General features: G+C 40.4%; 1 protein-coding gene across 1 annotated transcript in view; it reads left to right on the top strand.

Moving 5' to 3' along the window:
- OXCT1 (3-oxoacid CoA-transferase 1) overlaps window positions 1–16450 on the top strand; it is a 91450-nt gene that overhangs the window by 59941 nt on the left and 15059 nt on the right. Inside the window, exons 12-14 of the mRNA XM_067545575.1 lie at window positions 1322–1394; window positions 2161–2236; window positions 14767–14856. Of these exons, the coding sequence (XP_067401676.1) occupies window positions 1322–1394; window positions 2161–2236; window positions 14767–14856 (239 nt within the window). The remainder of the gene's footprint in view (window positions 1–1321; window positions 1395–2160; window positions 2237–14766; window positions 14857–16450) is intronic.

The raw sequence follows: 16450 nt of genomic DNA, 5'->3' as shown, positions 1-16450 counted from the left end.
TGATTCCCCTGCCTTGTCAATAGCTCCAGGAAGCAGAACAAAACTGAAGGGACCTCTGGAAGGAAGGGACTGGTCCATCATTAGCCATCTAATCAGCTTTAATTCTGCCATCTACAGCTACAGACAGGCGATGACCCACATTGAGATCTGTGGATCTCTCTCTCTCTCAGAGAGAATGTTACAAGGAAGTAAACTACAATAGTAGTAAAAACAGTGTGACTTATCTTTCCTTTGCTTTAGCTCTTCCTTCTCTTCCCCCCTATCTTTTCTTCACTCCAGTTTTTGCTTTCCTTTTTCAGTGTGTCTTGCTTTTTATTCCCCATCATCTTTCTCAGTGTCTTCTCCCTTAGTTTATTTTTTTTCAACATTATTTAATTATGGTTCTCCCTTGTTCTCTCTAATCCATTACCCCCTGGTGTTACAATCATTCTTTCTTCCCCGTGGCTCCTCTAGGCCTCTTAGCACTTGCTATCGATCTCTCTGTTCCTTTCAATTTCTCATCCCTAGTTCCATCCATTCATCATCCCTTCAATCAACTTACAACCATGGTCCCCTACTCCACACGCCCCCTAGGTGAGGCAGGAAAACCAGTATTGCTCGTGCTTCACTAGAAGTGTTCCTGGGAGGCAGGAAGGAGGCCCAAGCCTAGGTCCAGGGTAAGGTCCTTCAGGCCTTCCCTGTGATTAGTCACCTGGCTGCTGGATAACGCTTTGTGTGCTCCACTCGCTAGACCAGGAAAAGCTCAGAGACTGGCAGCTTAGCACATGGAGGCTGCTCATAAACATTCATCATGCACTTGGGAGACAAGGGAGTTAACCACCCCTGTCACCTGTTGAAAGGATATTCCCAGTCTGACCTTTTTTTATTTTTTTTAACCTTTTTTGTTTTCTCCAGATACTTTTTCTTTCTGCTCCAAAGTGCCCCACATTTTTTCCACAACTAGAATGAAAAGCTAAATCCAGTGGAGTTTTTCATGACCATAACGTCAGCTCCCACTGCCCTTATCTTTGAATGGGGTCACCTAGTGCTACTTGCTCCAGTTTATGGTATAAGATGCTTTCTGCCGCTCACACTACGCAGTGATGCATTCTGATTGATTTTGGTATATAGGTATGACTCAGTTGCCAGTCTAATTCAGCTCCTCCCCGTTCCCTCAAACCAATTTTACAGAGTAACCTCCATCTCCCAGAATTCCAAAAAACAGAACATCAGTAAAATATCAACAGAATCTGATGGAGTTTGACATGATGAAGATCCCTTCCTATTGGATTTTCCTAAAGAACCCCAGTTCTGTAAGTGTAACAGCCTGTTTCTTTTACAGGTAAAGAGACAGTCACCGTTCTTCCAGGTTCTTCCTATTTCTCTAGTGATGAATCATTTGCAATGATTAGAGGGTATGTAATCATTCTTAATTTGTCAAAATGCTGAAAAGAATAGGATGAATCACTAACTAAACTCATTAGAAATGGTCTAAAATGTGATTATTATTTAACGGCCTGTAGAACTATTGTGGATGTTCAGTAACGATTTACAGAGGGATTATGTTGGGCTACTGGAAACTGAAATATACAACTCACTGTAACTGATAGATACCATAATGATGATTGCGTCTAACACTACTTGGCTGTATACAAACATGTGTAGCTGAGTTTTAAACAACTAATTTTTAGTCACTGATAACCTAATCTCTGTTTGCAGGCTGTATATTATCGTTACTCAATTTGTGTCTGCATCCTCCTTAATGTAAATTCATCATCTGCACCTGTTTTTTGGGGGGTTTTTCGGGGAGGAGGTTGGATACAAAGAAACACTAAACCATAATGGCTCTGAAAAGACATTAGTGCTAGTAAATATGTGAAGGCGTGTGTTTTAAAATGTGTGTTCAGAGCTGATTTACTGTGAATGAAGTTAACCAAAACCAGACAAAAATAATAATGTTTCTGAGGCTCAGTAGGCAGAAAGAAATCCACATCAGTGCTATGTGTAGGGGGAAAAAAGTACATGTGTAAGTGACAAACTGCTCAGATCCTCTGTTGTATAGCACAATTTTTAGGAGTTTTATACTGATATATTAAGACAATGAACAAATAACTTGTAAGGATTTGTGGGCTATTCTTTTAACACCATATACTTAACTGCATACTTTATTTTTTTTACCAGAGGTCATGTCGATTTGACAATGCTTGGAGCAATGCAGGTGTCTAAATATGGTGATCTGGCCAACTGGATGATTCCTGTAAGCAAACATTTGTACCCTCAGTGCACTTAATTTAGAACAGAAGAAATGTATTTTTCCAGCTTCTTTCATAAAAGTTGTGTTTTGAAACTGCAGTTTCTAAATGGATAGCAGAGAAGGAGAGAGATTGAGACAAGGCAGAGAAGACTAAATGAAGAACAATCACAGGTGCCTAACTTTATTTAGTTAGTTATTTTAAATAAGTATTCAAAAACCGGAGATTTAGGGAGCTTTGGAGACATTTGATAGTGGAACCATTGCCCGAGACATACCATTTTTGTTCAACATCTAGAGTTCATGGAAACTCTTAATATGAAGATGTGTACTGTTTCTTTAAATCTGTGGTAAGAAGTCAGGCATAAAGGAAAGAATTTAGGCAGAAACTGCTGTGAAACAGAGAAAAGGAGAATGTGTGCAGCTTTAAGATCGATACTGTTTTCCTTCAGTTTTTCAGGATCTGACATGATTTTTGAATGCTTGGCGCTGGCAATATTGAATGTGTCATAAATAATGAGATTTTAAAAATAATAATTTTGAGGTCTTATTTGCCTCCTAGTTTTTGTGCTGTTAGGGTTTATATTTTCAAACTTTTCTGAGTTTCCTACAGTTCAGGGATTTCTGTATACATTTTCAGTAGCTCTCAACACAACAGCAATACCAGGAGGGAGCAAAGAATTTCAGACAAAAGAAAGATGATATATAGGGCTTGAAGTTGGTAGGAAAGAAGACAACTGTACAGCCAACAGCCAAAGCAAATTCCTCTTGTAGGGAAACTGGAGATTCTAAGATGTTCTAAGATTTTCCTGGCTGAGAAGATTAATTTGGACAAATTTTGGTAAGGGGCTATGAGGAGCATAAGAAGGTTACAGCAGTATATATTAAGGTCACTGGTTCTGATTGCATAGGAGTGAAGCTTTGGATGAGGATTCTTTTTTGTGACCACATTGAGGTGTACCAAATGGATAGCGCATTACATATACAAGTAGGCATTTGCTTCTATAAAAGTGGGTTTTTTGGAGGCAAACTGATGTCCCAAAAGATTGACACCAGTTGAAAATCTGGTCTTTGGTGCATTAGAAAAACAACATAGCTGTTACTCTTGGATCTGACCCAAAGCTAATGGAAGTCGGTGGAGAAACTCCTATTTATTTCAGTGGGCTTTGTATGAGACTTTGAGTGAGCTGTTATACTAACAGTAAAGAATAGACAAAATATAACATGAAGGGAATCCTTCCTTTGGATTTCCCAGTATGTTGTGGCTTCCCCATGTTTGTCTCATAGGCCTCGAACCTGCAAGGATTTATGCTTGAGCTTAAGTTTAAACATCTATGTAATCTCACTGACTTCACCAGTACTGCTCTGATCTTTGTAGGATCGGGATCTTAGATTGTAAATATTCAGAGCAGGAACTCACTTCATTTTGTGTCAGTGCCCAAGCCCACTATCAACACACACAAAAGACGTAATACAGTTACTTAGGCCAGGTCTACGCTACAGGCCTATGTTGGTAACTATGTCGCTGAGGAAAAATTCACACCTCTGAGCTTCTCCCATTGTCATAGCTACTGCCTCTGGGGGAGGTGGATTAACTACGCTAACAGAAGCACGTTCACTTCAGCATTACAGCTGCGCTGATGCAGTGCTTTAAGTGTAGATCTGCTCATTGTTGTAGAGCTGAGAGAAATTCTTTTCCCATTGAGATTGTTCATATTTGAAACTGGGATTTTCCTAAGAGTTTGTTTAATCAAGAGCAAAACTTCACTATTTTCACCAGTCACTTTAATTTGTATTCCACCTTTGAATTTTCCATCATATAGCAGTACATATAGCCTTAATGTAAATGCATTTAAAAAAAAAAAAAAAAAAAAAGCCTACACGTTTTCCTACCACAATGATAGTTTTCAGCTGCAAAACTCTTCTCTGCAAATAATTCTAAGTGAAATTGTGAAAGGTTTCTCTTTTCCCAACCAGTGAACTACTTTTACTTTTCCACTGTTTTACTGATGATATTTTACACTGCTCTAGTTGGCTGTGTAGCTGTCAGTCAAGATCAATTTGAATCTCCTTACTGACAGTGGAGTTGTGACTGAAAATCTAATAATGGGCAACGCTGCCAAATCAACTGTGTTTCCCGGTAGATTATGGATTTTTGGCTTTTTCCCGGTAGATTTGTATTTTTGCCTGGAAACTTGAGCCATTAGCTGGTGCCAGATTAGGAGCAGGGATTTGTGTGTGTGATGAAATAGCTGTAGCACTAACATGGTTCAAAGTCCTCTTTTCTTTGACTTCCTTTTTATAATTTCGATCATGGCCACATTCATTCTTGGTATAACTCCAGTGAAGTCAGTGGAGTCACAGCAGGGATTAAATTGGGAAAATATCTGTAGAAAAAGCCCAATGGTGAGATCCATTCAAGTGTAGAGTAACCTCCCAAGTGAAGTGGCAGAAGCTGCCATCCTTAAGATATTTAAAAGAAGGGAAAAGTCTGAGAAATTGTGTTATCAGGACCATTCCTTCCCTGGCAGAGGGTGGGCTTGATAACATACCTGATCAGTCTCCTCCATCTATTCTTAATTAGTGTCCTGTGAATATGGAACATTACACCTTTTATTTCATGCTTCCGAATTATACGTTAAATTGCAAGACATTCTATTGGATGCATACTTCTACTTTCATCGTTATTGTGGGTAATGGAATGAATTACTAAGTGCTGAAAAGTAAGCAACTAAGTACTAGATAAACAGAAAATATTCAGGCTAATTCAGTTTATTCAATTTGGACATCTCTGAATGTTCATGAAAACTGAGCTACTGATTCCCAGTGCATTTTGAGCAGCTACCCCAAATTGCATGAAAACATATGAGGCATGTAGTAGAAAGTATGGTGGGGGAAGATCTGTTAACTCAAGACTGGGGAACCTGCAATTACCTGGATTCTCATACTTATCTGAATCCTACAGTTTTCAAATTATGACCTTATTTAAATTATAAGTAACACCATTAACTTCTTTGCAGACATCTGCCTTCCAAATGAACCATATAATGTAGATCAGCTGTCTAGTAACACTTACCTCATTCCCCACAAATACACACTTGGAAACCACGCAGAGCCCATACAGAGCAGAATTACTGCCATAGAGAGGCCTCTGCCTGCTCAAAGAAAGAGTGGAAAATACTGTGTTAGCTTCATTCCTCTTTCTACTGCGTGTGAGGCTTTTCTGTCCTATTTTATTTTGATTTGCTCTTCTCCACAGTGTCGGTGGAGTATTGGACTCATAATGTGGATAGTTATAGGTTCTCTCCTAGACTTTTACTGGGGGGAAATGAGAAATCTGACTTTCACAGCTTCCTACAATAAGCTACATTTTTAGACTAAAAATATTCACTGTCTATTTCAAAGACCAGAACATTTATGTCAAAAAATCCTTGATCCCTGGGTTAGTTCTAGAATGGAATGACACTTGCAACCTTAACTGTGAAGCCATAATCACTGGGTGAGCACCAATGTTCTGTATGCAGTTCTTGTGCATTGATTATCAAATCATAATTCCAAGATGGCACTACATTTTGGTGGTGCCATGTACAACTAAATGGACAGCTTAACCTGATGCTGTTTAGGCTATCATAATAACTTATATCTTCATAGAGTGCATGCATTTGTATGCTGCACAGCATTAAGAGATTGGTTTAAATAGCTCTTGAGATGCACTTTCAGTGCATTTATTTGAATTTCACTTTGCACTTTTAATTCAGTGCCAACAGTCGTTTTGAATTAGTTTTATGGGAAAATAACTTCATAAAAATTGACTAACTTTCCTTTGGGCATATGTCATATTTTAAATTATTTTTCTGTTATTGAAAATAAATATTTAAAATCTTCAGTACAGTTATTTTTTTAAGCATACTAAATTTTAGAAAAGAGATATTGAGTGAAATTTTCAAAAGTTCATAAATTATTTAGGAGCCCAAATCCCATTTTCAGAAGTGCCTAAAGCCTTTAAAAAGGCTCTTTTGAAAATGGTATCCATTGTCTTTTAATTTCATGTTTTGTTGTGAATGTTCAACGGGAAATGGGTGTTTTGCACTTTTGACAATCTGGACACCTATTTAATGGCTAAATATGTATCTGGAAGTTTAATTTAGACATCAATTTTTAAAAAAAATCTATGCCATGTGTATATCTAATAGCATGTACATGCACAATTCAAGCAACTTTAACTATTTGCTTATGCATTATTTCTTTTACCCACTCTATTGCCACAAAAATACCATTAATGACTTCCTAGTATTCCTTGCTAATGTTCCTTCAGTTAGTCTCTCTCAGTAAAATCTAATCTTGCTTCAGAAATGGCAATATAATTACAATAATTCTGTAATTGTACCGTTTGAGACCCTGCAGTCACTGAAAAAAATGACAGAGCAAGTGTATACTAAAGCAATTCATCTTTAGCGCTATCCAGCCTATTTCTTTCCTCCAATGAGGAAATGAAAAATAAAATAGTGGAAGAGGAGTGATTTTCGTTTTGGAAGTAAGCTATTGTAAGCTAGTTTCCCTTGTGAACAGAGTATATTGATGTGCAATGTTATACTTACACTACTTATATAGGCATATGATTATTTTCTTTACGAGACGTTTTTTCCTCAGATTTTTTTTTACAATAGTAATTCAGCGCTTCCTGGGAGCCTGCTTCTGCTGATATTTTTTTCAAATGCTACAAAAACATGTAATGCAGATTATATTTTCTTTCTGTTCCTCATTGTATTCAGCTCAGATCGTCCCTTTACACATGCTATCCATCTGACTTGAATCCTTCACATACACGAGTGATGGTAGCAGCCTTATGGAAGAGGGAAGGGCTGAGGTAGGTCAGGGATTTATGGGTACCACTGAGTAGACTGACAGCAGAGCAGAAAACTCTCTGCACAGGTTTCAAGTTCACCTTCTGAGTGCACCACAAGCCCCACTCCTTGTGGCCTCATACCTCCCAACAGGGATAGCACCATGGCAGAGTTAATGTCAGTCCAATCACCGTTACCCTCATTTGCAATTTCTTGCAAGTTCTAACCACTTTGTTTAACAAGGATGCTGGAAATAGCAACTGATTCCCATATCTACTCCTCTCTCACCCCATCCAACATGTTCCATTTGGCCCACTGAATCCAAACCAGGGTCTCCTTCAAATTTAGGGATAGGAAGGTAGGGGAATCATGCTGACTCTGCTCCTCTCTGTCCGGTTGGTTTTGTGAGGTTTGTTATCCTTTTCCTTATCTCCACTCCATGAGGGCCATGGAAGCATCTGGCTCTTGGAAATTAATCAGCATTAATGTCAAATTCCCATTTCTCTCTCAATCCTAGATAATCTGTTCAAGATCCTTCTAGATAGCCACTTAAAAGGTCAGCTTGAACTGTAGACACTACTGAGTAGTTAAATCAGTCACTCTGGTTCTTTGATGGCTACGTGCATTGCTAGGTGGAGATTGTATGAGAATTGTGATTTAGCTGATACAGCTTCAAAGTAAAAGCATTCCTAATAGTGTGCAAGAGTTTCTGAAGTAACCCTTTATTAATCCAGAACATGGAGTGAAGTATATCAATGTAACATATCCAGATAGTGTCCAGGTGACTGATGTGATAAGCTACTTAACATGTATTTAATCCAGTAGCACTGAGGCATATGAGTATCAGGGAGCATGGACTATACTAGGTTAGCTCTAGATTGAGTTTCCTCTTATGTAGATGTGTTTTCACTTAAACCTCCCTTATTTCTTGATCACATATGGAATTTTTACAGCTGTTCCTTCATTTGTTTAATAACCCTTAAGCATCCCAGCTCTTTCCATTGTACCCCTTTTGAGTGTTCAGTATCCCACTGACTGGCACAGATACTGCATCATGAGTATTCTGCTCTGCACCATGCGGGCGTTCTTAGGAAACCTTTTGGAGTACGTGCAAGTGACCAGGAACCTCAGAGGGAGCAAAAATGCAGGGCATCTTTAAAATATTTGTACAGTGTCCATCACTTCCCAGGGTATCTTTGAATTTAACCTTACCTGAGCTGCTGAAAAGGTGGTGTGTGGGAGGGAGAATTCATCCCAGCCCTGTGGACCCTTTGCAGCAGTTATGTTGGCACAAAGGAGTGGGAAAGCAACAGTAAGCCTCTTCCTCCTCCCACATTTGTAAGTATTCCTGTTTTAGAGCAGGCACAGAGCTGATTTGAAAAACTTTCATCCTAATCCCAGCCTCTGATTGATAAAGAGAGTTCTTCTCATAATGCCTGGTGATTAGGGAGAATTTGAACCAGTGCACTAAAATAAATCTTTCCCCTAGATTCTTAAACAAATTTCATTAAAAGTTTACAATGCTCATTTAAAGAAAAACAGCACCCAAAAAAGTACAAACACTGACTGCTGTAAAAGGCTGTAGAGAGGTATAATAAACTTGAGGGTGTATTTGTATCAGTTGCCAATTTAAAAATAATTTTGTCTTTTCCAAGGAGTTGACTAAAGCAGTTGGTCTCACTTCTGCAGTTTATTTAATTACAACATTTTAAGCTGCGGCTTGACAAAACCCTCGCTGGGATTATTTAGCTGAGGTTAGTCCTGCTTTGAGCAGGGGGTTGGACTAGATGACCTCCTGCAGTCCCTTCCAACTCTATGATTCTATGATTTCATTGAGTGTTTAATCAAGCTGCAGAAAGTAAACCACTGTACCTACTGCATATTATCCTATTTAGAAGAAAATTAAATAGAAATTAATACTGTAATTTCTATGTTAAGTGAAACAGTGTAGTTCCACGTCTCAGCACAATTCCTGTTGTTGCAGGCAGTTTCCGGAAGAGTAAATATTTATTTTTAAGACAGGCTTCATTTTATGCACAAGGCACTCAAATCATTTAACAAACTATGTTGGCTGCAATTAAATCTAACATTGAGCTTTAAAAGTAACAGAAATCCCTTGTAAATGTGTAAATAATAGGAGGTATAACAGGTTACCGAGAGCTTTTTCACTTAGAACAGACCAAGATCTGCTCATTTGCCTTTGGACTCTAGGGCCCATTTTAGGCACAAAGGAACAAAATTGACTTTCTGAGCAATCATGGTTCTTCTTCGAGTGTTTGCTTATGTCAATTCTGAGTAGGTGTGCGTGCACTGCGTGCACAGTCGTTGGAAGGTTTTTCCCCCAGTGGTACCCATCAGGTCGGTGTAGGCGCCTCCTGGAGTGGCACCCTCATGGCATTGTATATAGGGCCTTGCCGATCCGCTGCCTCCTCAGTTCCTTCTTACCACCCGTTAGGGTCATTGGAGCTTCTTTGCCTTGTGTCTGCAAGCATTCTCCCCATATTGACTAGCAGTTCCTGTAATAGTTAAAATAGTTACTTAGTGTTTTAGTTTAAAAAAAAAAAAAAAAGAAGAATCAGTTTATAGTTAAGGGGATTCTTCCCCCTTAGTTGTATTCTCCTTCCCAGGGTATCAGGGCATGCCTCGGGTCCAAGGCTTCAGGCTGTGTGTATCCTGCCACAAGGCTATGCCCAAAGGTGATCTGCATGACTCCTGTTTGAAGTGCTTAGGGGAGTCGCACCAAACTGATCGCTGCAGGGTCTTCAAGAGTTTCTGCCCCAGGAGCAGGAAAGAGAGAAGTGCTTGTCTCATGCAGATCCTTATGGAGGCAGCTCTTCGGCCACAACCTCTGGACCCGGCACCTGGCGTGTCAGTGTGCAGTGCTTCGGCATCCGTTCGAGACCCAGCACCAAAGAACAGATGGGCACTGAGGGAATCCTGGCACCACTTGCCGGCCCAAAGACCAGCACAGCACTGGTGCCCTGCAAGAAGCAGAGGGCTGATAAAGGCCACTCACCCACAGTATGAACTACAGGAAAGGACGCTACCGTGTTGTGCCCCCAGTCACACTAGGCTCAGGAACCTCCAGGGCTGTCTACATCAAACCTGCAGACGGCACCTGTGAGTCCGGCACACATGGACTCTCCAGCGAAGGAAAGTGAAGTGGAAGAACTGGATCTCCCTTCCACACTAGATACGTTCAAGGCAGCAAGGGACTTGATTGCCATGACAGCCCAACAGTCCCCTGCCTCAGTAGAAAGGGTGCCCGAACTAAGACCTCTGGCACCGCATGTTGCGGTACCATCTAGAGCAGTATTTCTCAATTTTATTTCTCCCCCGGAACCCTTGCGCGCCCATGCCATACCCTCTGCCAAAAAGTCGAGGAAATCTTCCTCTTTTCGGCGGCGCAGTGTAGGGTTGTTTCAGTGGCGCGCTCTCTGAGCCGTTTTCAGCGGCCCCATCAGCTGTTCGGCGGCGCATGAACAGCTGTTTGGCGGCCCCATCAGCTGTTCGGCGGCGCAGTTCCGCTTCTTCGCGGAACCCTTCAACTCAGCCCACGGAACCCTGGGTTTCCATTTGAGAAACACTGATCTAGAGGCAAGCAGGCAATGATGCGGCACTTGTCACCCTCACCACAGCACTGGTCTCTGGTGCATTGTCAATGGTCGCCCTTCCCCCAACACCAGTCACCTGAACCTCAGCGCTGATCTTCTTCGCCCAGTCACCATTCAGCCTTGCCCCGGCACCGATCTCCTCCACATTGGCACCAGTCAGCCTCACCCCGGCACCAGTCTACAGCGCATCAGTACTGGTCTCTTGAGCACCGATCACCTGTGCCTTGTCACTGCTCTACAGCTCCCCTGTGGTCTCCATGAGCGGAATCTCAGTTATTGGACTTGGAGGCAGAATCAGACTCCTCCAAGCGAAGTAGGCACAAGTCAGGAAGGTGCCACCCCGCAGAGAAGGGGCACAGGGGCCCCCTATGGGTTCATGGCCTATGCAGTGGCAGATGCCCCAGCAATGGCCCTTCTGGACTCTGTGGGCATAACATCAAATCTAAGAGTTGCAGCCTAGAGACCCCTACTTGGTCATCTCAGAGACCCGGATGACCTACACCCCAGAGCATAGAGCCCCTCCATGCGGCAACAAGGTCGGGGCTGCAGGAGACTGAGCTCCCCCGAACCAGGCTTCGCTGTCCCTTATTTTGGATTACCTGATGCAGTTGAAGCGGCTAGGGCTAGCTGCATCTTCGATTGAAGATGCACTTAGCAGCAATCTCTGCTTTCCACCCAGGGGAAGGAGGTTACTCAGTGTTTGCCAATTCTATGGTGTCCCGGTTTCTCAAAGGCCCAGAAAGACTTTTCCCCATGGTTCATCGCCCGGTGCCGGCTTGGGATCTTAACCTCAACCAACTGATGGGGCCTCCATTTGAGCCCTTAATTTTGGAGAGGTTTTATTATGATTCTTATAGTTACTACAGATTCTCATTTATAATCAGGTGCCAGTAAATTATTTACATTTTGAATGAAAATCTCTTGATTTAATAATAATTATTAATCTAGCCAATGAACAAATTTTAAGTGATTTAATGTAAGTAGAAAAAGCTGGGGCAGCTTTGACAGTTGGCAATTGTTTTACACCATGCAAAAAAAGCAGAAAAATGCCATTTTCCATGGATATTTGTTTCACTATGGTAAAGAAATTTCCACTGAAGATGCTGGTCAAATTGATAATGGAAGAAGCTTTTTTCTGTGTGATCTGATACACTCAATGATTTATGTCATGGATCATAGTTATTCATTGCACTGCTTTATTGACGTATGGGACAGCAGGAAATAGATGGAAAAGAAGGCAGTACCAAGAAAATGTGTCACATTGGGAAGCTCCCCATATGTATGTCTCTTTCCAGGTTGTTGGCCTAACACTGTTATGTTTTCCATATACAAAAAGAAAACCATGTATTTCAGTCTAGATTACTTATTTTGGATTAAAGAAAACAGCCACTCAAAGGACGAACAATGATAAAACCTTCATGACAGAAAGCGGTCTCTCTCACTTTCTAAGACCCTTACTCTCAGTGCCTGACAGCCTTACCCAGAGCATACAAGTAGCCAGAGATTGACAAGCCATTTTATTTAATGATGCAGCCCACACACACACACACACACAGAGCTAAATATACACCACAGTCACTTTATATCTAATTCAGCATTGCAAGCAGTCAGGTATTTGGAGAACAACAGATTATACAGATTCATCATATGGCGATGGTAACAATCTTTTCATTCCACTAGTATCTTAGGATAATGTAAACAGAAGCTTCTAAATGAAGACATTTTTAAATCAGGAAGTCCAGATAACTTACATCTAAGAGTTGTAAAAGAGCTGACTACGGAGCTCACTGGAACATTAATGTTGATTTTCAAAAAGTCTTGGAGCACTGGTGAAGTTCCAAAAGACTGAAAGAAAGCTAATGTTGGGCCAATTTTTAGAAAGGGTAAATGGGATGGCCCTGGTAATTATAGGCCTATATAACCTGACTATAACACTGACATGGACTCCAGGCAAGATAATGGAGCTGCTGACATGGGGACTCAATTAATAAAGTACTAAAGGAGAGTAATGTAATTAATGCAAATCAACATGGATTTATGGAAAAATAGATCCTGTCAAACTAACTTGATTACAAATTTGGTTGATAACGGTTATAGGGTTGACAACATACTAAGACTTCTGTTAGATGTTTGACTTGGTACAACACAACATTTTGATTAAATAACTAGAACAATATGAAATTAACGTGGCACACATTAAATAGATTAAAAACTGGGTAACTGATCGGTCTCCAAATATAACTGTAAATTGGGAATCTTCATTAAGCAGGTCTGTTTCCAGTGGGGTCCCTCTGGGATTGGGTTTTAGCCCTAGGCTAGTAAACATTTTTTTTTTCAATGATCTGCAAGAAAACATAAAATCATTACTGATAAAATTTGTAAATAGCACACTAATTTGGGGAGTTGTAAATAATGAAGAGGACAGATCACTGATTCAGAGTGATCTGGATCACTTGGTTAACGGGGCAAAAATAAACAACATACGTTTTAATATTGTTAAATGTAAATGCATGCATTTAGGAACAAAGAATATAGGCCATCCTTACAGGATGGGGGACTCTATCCTGGGAAGCAATGACTCTGAAAAAGATTAGGGGGTCCTAATGGATAATCAGCTGAACATGAGCTCCCAATGTGTTGCTGGGACAAAAGAGCTAATGTGATCTTGGAATGCATAAACAGGGGAATCTTGAGTAGGAGTAAAGAGGTTTATTTTACCTTTGTATTTGGCACAGGCGTGACTGCTGCTGGAATACTGCATCCAGTTCTAGTGGAAGAAGGATGTTGATAAATTGAAGAGGGTTCAGAAAAAGAGTCAAAAGAATGATTAAAGGATTAGAAAACATGCCTTATAGTGATAGATTCAAGGAGCTCAATCTACTCAGCATAAGAAAGAGAAGGTTTAAGTGGTGACTTGATTACAATGTATAAGTATCTACATGGGGAACAAATATATAATAATGGGTTCTTCAATCTAGTAGAGAAAGATACAATGCAATCCAATGGCTGGAAGGTGAAGCTAGACAAATTCAGGCTCAGATAAGTCTAGACAAATTCAGGCTCAGAATAAAATGTTAACAGTGGGAGTAATTAACCATTGGAACAATTTACCAAGGGTCATGGTTGATTCTTCATCACCGACAAATTTAAAATCAAGATTGGATGTTTTTCTAAAATAAATGCTCTCAGAATTATTTTGAAGTATTGTGGTCTGTGTCACAAGAGATCAGATTAGGTGATCACAATGGTTCCGTCTGGCCTATGAATCTGATACACTTTAAAAGGAATAATGCACATCATAAAAGTAGGAAACATTGTGTAGCTGACTAACAAAGAGAAATCTATATTGAGCAATATTTATTTATTTACCTATTTCCAAATCAACATAACAAAGACTTTTGGTGTGAAATAGAGACAGCAGCTTGAGTTGGCATGGTGCTAAACCCAACCCATGGTTTTCAAATCAGAACATGCACAGATCTTCTTGTTGCTAATTTTTAGCCAACAAAATTTTCTTTTGGCAGAATAAAAGGAAATTTCTATCAGTTCAGGGATTAACATTGTACTTTTATAATACGGCCTAAAATTATTACGCCGCGTGAACCAAATTAATATCTCAGGAACGTCAGAACCCCAATTCAGTAAATGATTTAAGCAGTGAAGTCAATGGGACTACTCGTGTTTAAAGTTAAGCACGTTCCACTGAAGGCAATGAGAAGACTGGCATGCTTAAAGTAATCACGTGCTTAGGCTCCAATTCAGCAAAGGATTTATCTCCTTGGTCTTCGGTTGAGTTATACCAAAGATAACTTTGACCGTGTGTTTTGATCCATGACTTTCTTCCTACCCAGAATGGGGCAGCAGAATATAACCGGTTGCATGTTTCTCTACAACACTGTTTTGTCAATGGCAGTGATAATGATATGTGGTGCTTTTTTTTGCATAGAAAACTGGTAAACATGGTGTCTTTCTGAAATGATTTGATCTTAGCGTGGCAAAATGTTCATCTCATTTTCAACTGGTTCCCCTTGTGAATATGATAAGGCCTTTGACTCTCCTTTTTAAAATTCTATTTTAGGGTAAAATGGTGAAAGGAATGGGTGGTGCTATGGACTTAGTGTCTAGTGCACAAACCAAAGTGGTTGTCACCATGGAGCACTCAGCCAAGGTAAAGCTTTATCTCTTCCTTCTAGATTAGCTCTAAATAAATATTTTGCATGTAACAAAAAATTTACTTCATTGTGGTGATTTTTGAGAGTGTTGCTATTAATTATAACAGAAGTACTTAATGCGGTAGTACACTTATCTGCTTCTTGGATACAAGTCTTTGACTTAAAAATTAATTTAGTATTTTAAAATCACACACGTTCTTGAATGATTCCATGTAATTTTGATGTCTGTACCAAATGCTGGATTTACAGCAGATGCTATAGATGGCCCTTGTTCTTCATCTTACAACCAACCAGAAAAATGACATTTTCCAAGGATAATTCATTTCGCTGTGAGGAAAAGAAATTTGCCATTGAAATTGTTGTGCAAATTGATAGTGATGGCTCAATGAAACAAGCCTTATCTTCATGATTTCATACAGTCTGTTTTATACTGCTCCATCACAGATAGTAAGTTAGAGACTTTTACTGTTGGTAAACAATGAACACTGAGACTCTAGAGCAACGGTTCTCAAATGCGGCCCCTGTGACTGCATGCAGCCACCAGAGGGTTTCTGTGTGGCCACAAGCAGCTGGGGAGGGAGGGGCAAGGATCCCCCCGGCCCAGCCAGGTTTCATCTGACCACAAGTCTGGACTTGTTGGGAGCAGCCCCCACAGGGTGAATGACCTTCGGCCCTTGGCTTCCAGAAGCACCTTCCGCCGCCATATTGCAGTGCCACTGTAAGTGACCACCTCCTTCCCCTGTGTGTCTGCCTCGAGGTCTGCCCCCCTTCCTGCCAGCCACTGGCTGCCCACCAGTGCCTGGGGTCCGCTTCCCACCCTCCTCCCCCCAGCCGTGCCAGTGCCTTGGGTCCCAACTCCCACTCCCTTCCTGACATAATTAGAATGAAGCGATATTTCCTCACAGAATTTTTTTTTTCACAACCACACAGATTGCTCATTTTGTCAGCATCCAGGGATTGACTTTGCTCAAGCTATATTAGATTTAAGGAGAATTGACATTTCTAAAGCTCAGAAAATTCATCACTGAGTTCAGCTGATTAATTTAGACTTGCAACACTCTAGATCTTCTTTGAAATTTATAAAAGAAAACTGATATTTAGACATAAAATGAAAGGAGTATGATATTAGCAGCGTCTATGCTTATTGCTACATGTGTAAAACACCTACAACTAGTAATCAAAGGGCAATGATCTGTCCATTTGATGTTCATTCAGAGCAGTTTCTGCCTACATTCATTTAACAGGAAGTCTCATAGTTTTGCTGACACATAGAATCCCTGAAGGAAATTAAATAGATTCCTTTTGATTATATGTGCAGGCTGATGCTCTGTCTAAAATAGAAACCATGTGGCTTCCATATAACACTTTTGGATGATAAAGTTGTGTCTAGCTCCTATCATTTCTGGACTTGGCTGTGTATAGCCCCAGGATAAGGGGTGGGTGCTGGGGGTTGTATGAAGTCTCTGTTGGGTTGAAGAGCTGCGCTTGGTTACATGAAAAGCTGTTCTTGGCTATGTATACAGCCTCCTTGAGACTGGAGTTGATTATGTGTGCAGCAGACTCTGTAAGTAGTGTGCATAGATAAGCATA

The sequence above is a fragment of the Emydura macquarii genome, unplaced genomic scaffold, assembly GCF_026122565.2.
Source record: "Emydura macquarii macquarii isolate MOO-44397 ecotype Brisbane River unplaced genomic scaffold, CSIRO-AGI_Emac_v2 contig_1045, whole genome shotgun sequence".
NCBI classification, from domain to species: Eukaryota; Metazoa; Chordata; order Testudines; family Chelidae; genus Emydura; species Emydura macquarii.
Note: the sequence above shows the minus strand (reverse complement) of the source record. Positions and strands in the feature narration are given on the sequence as shown.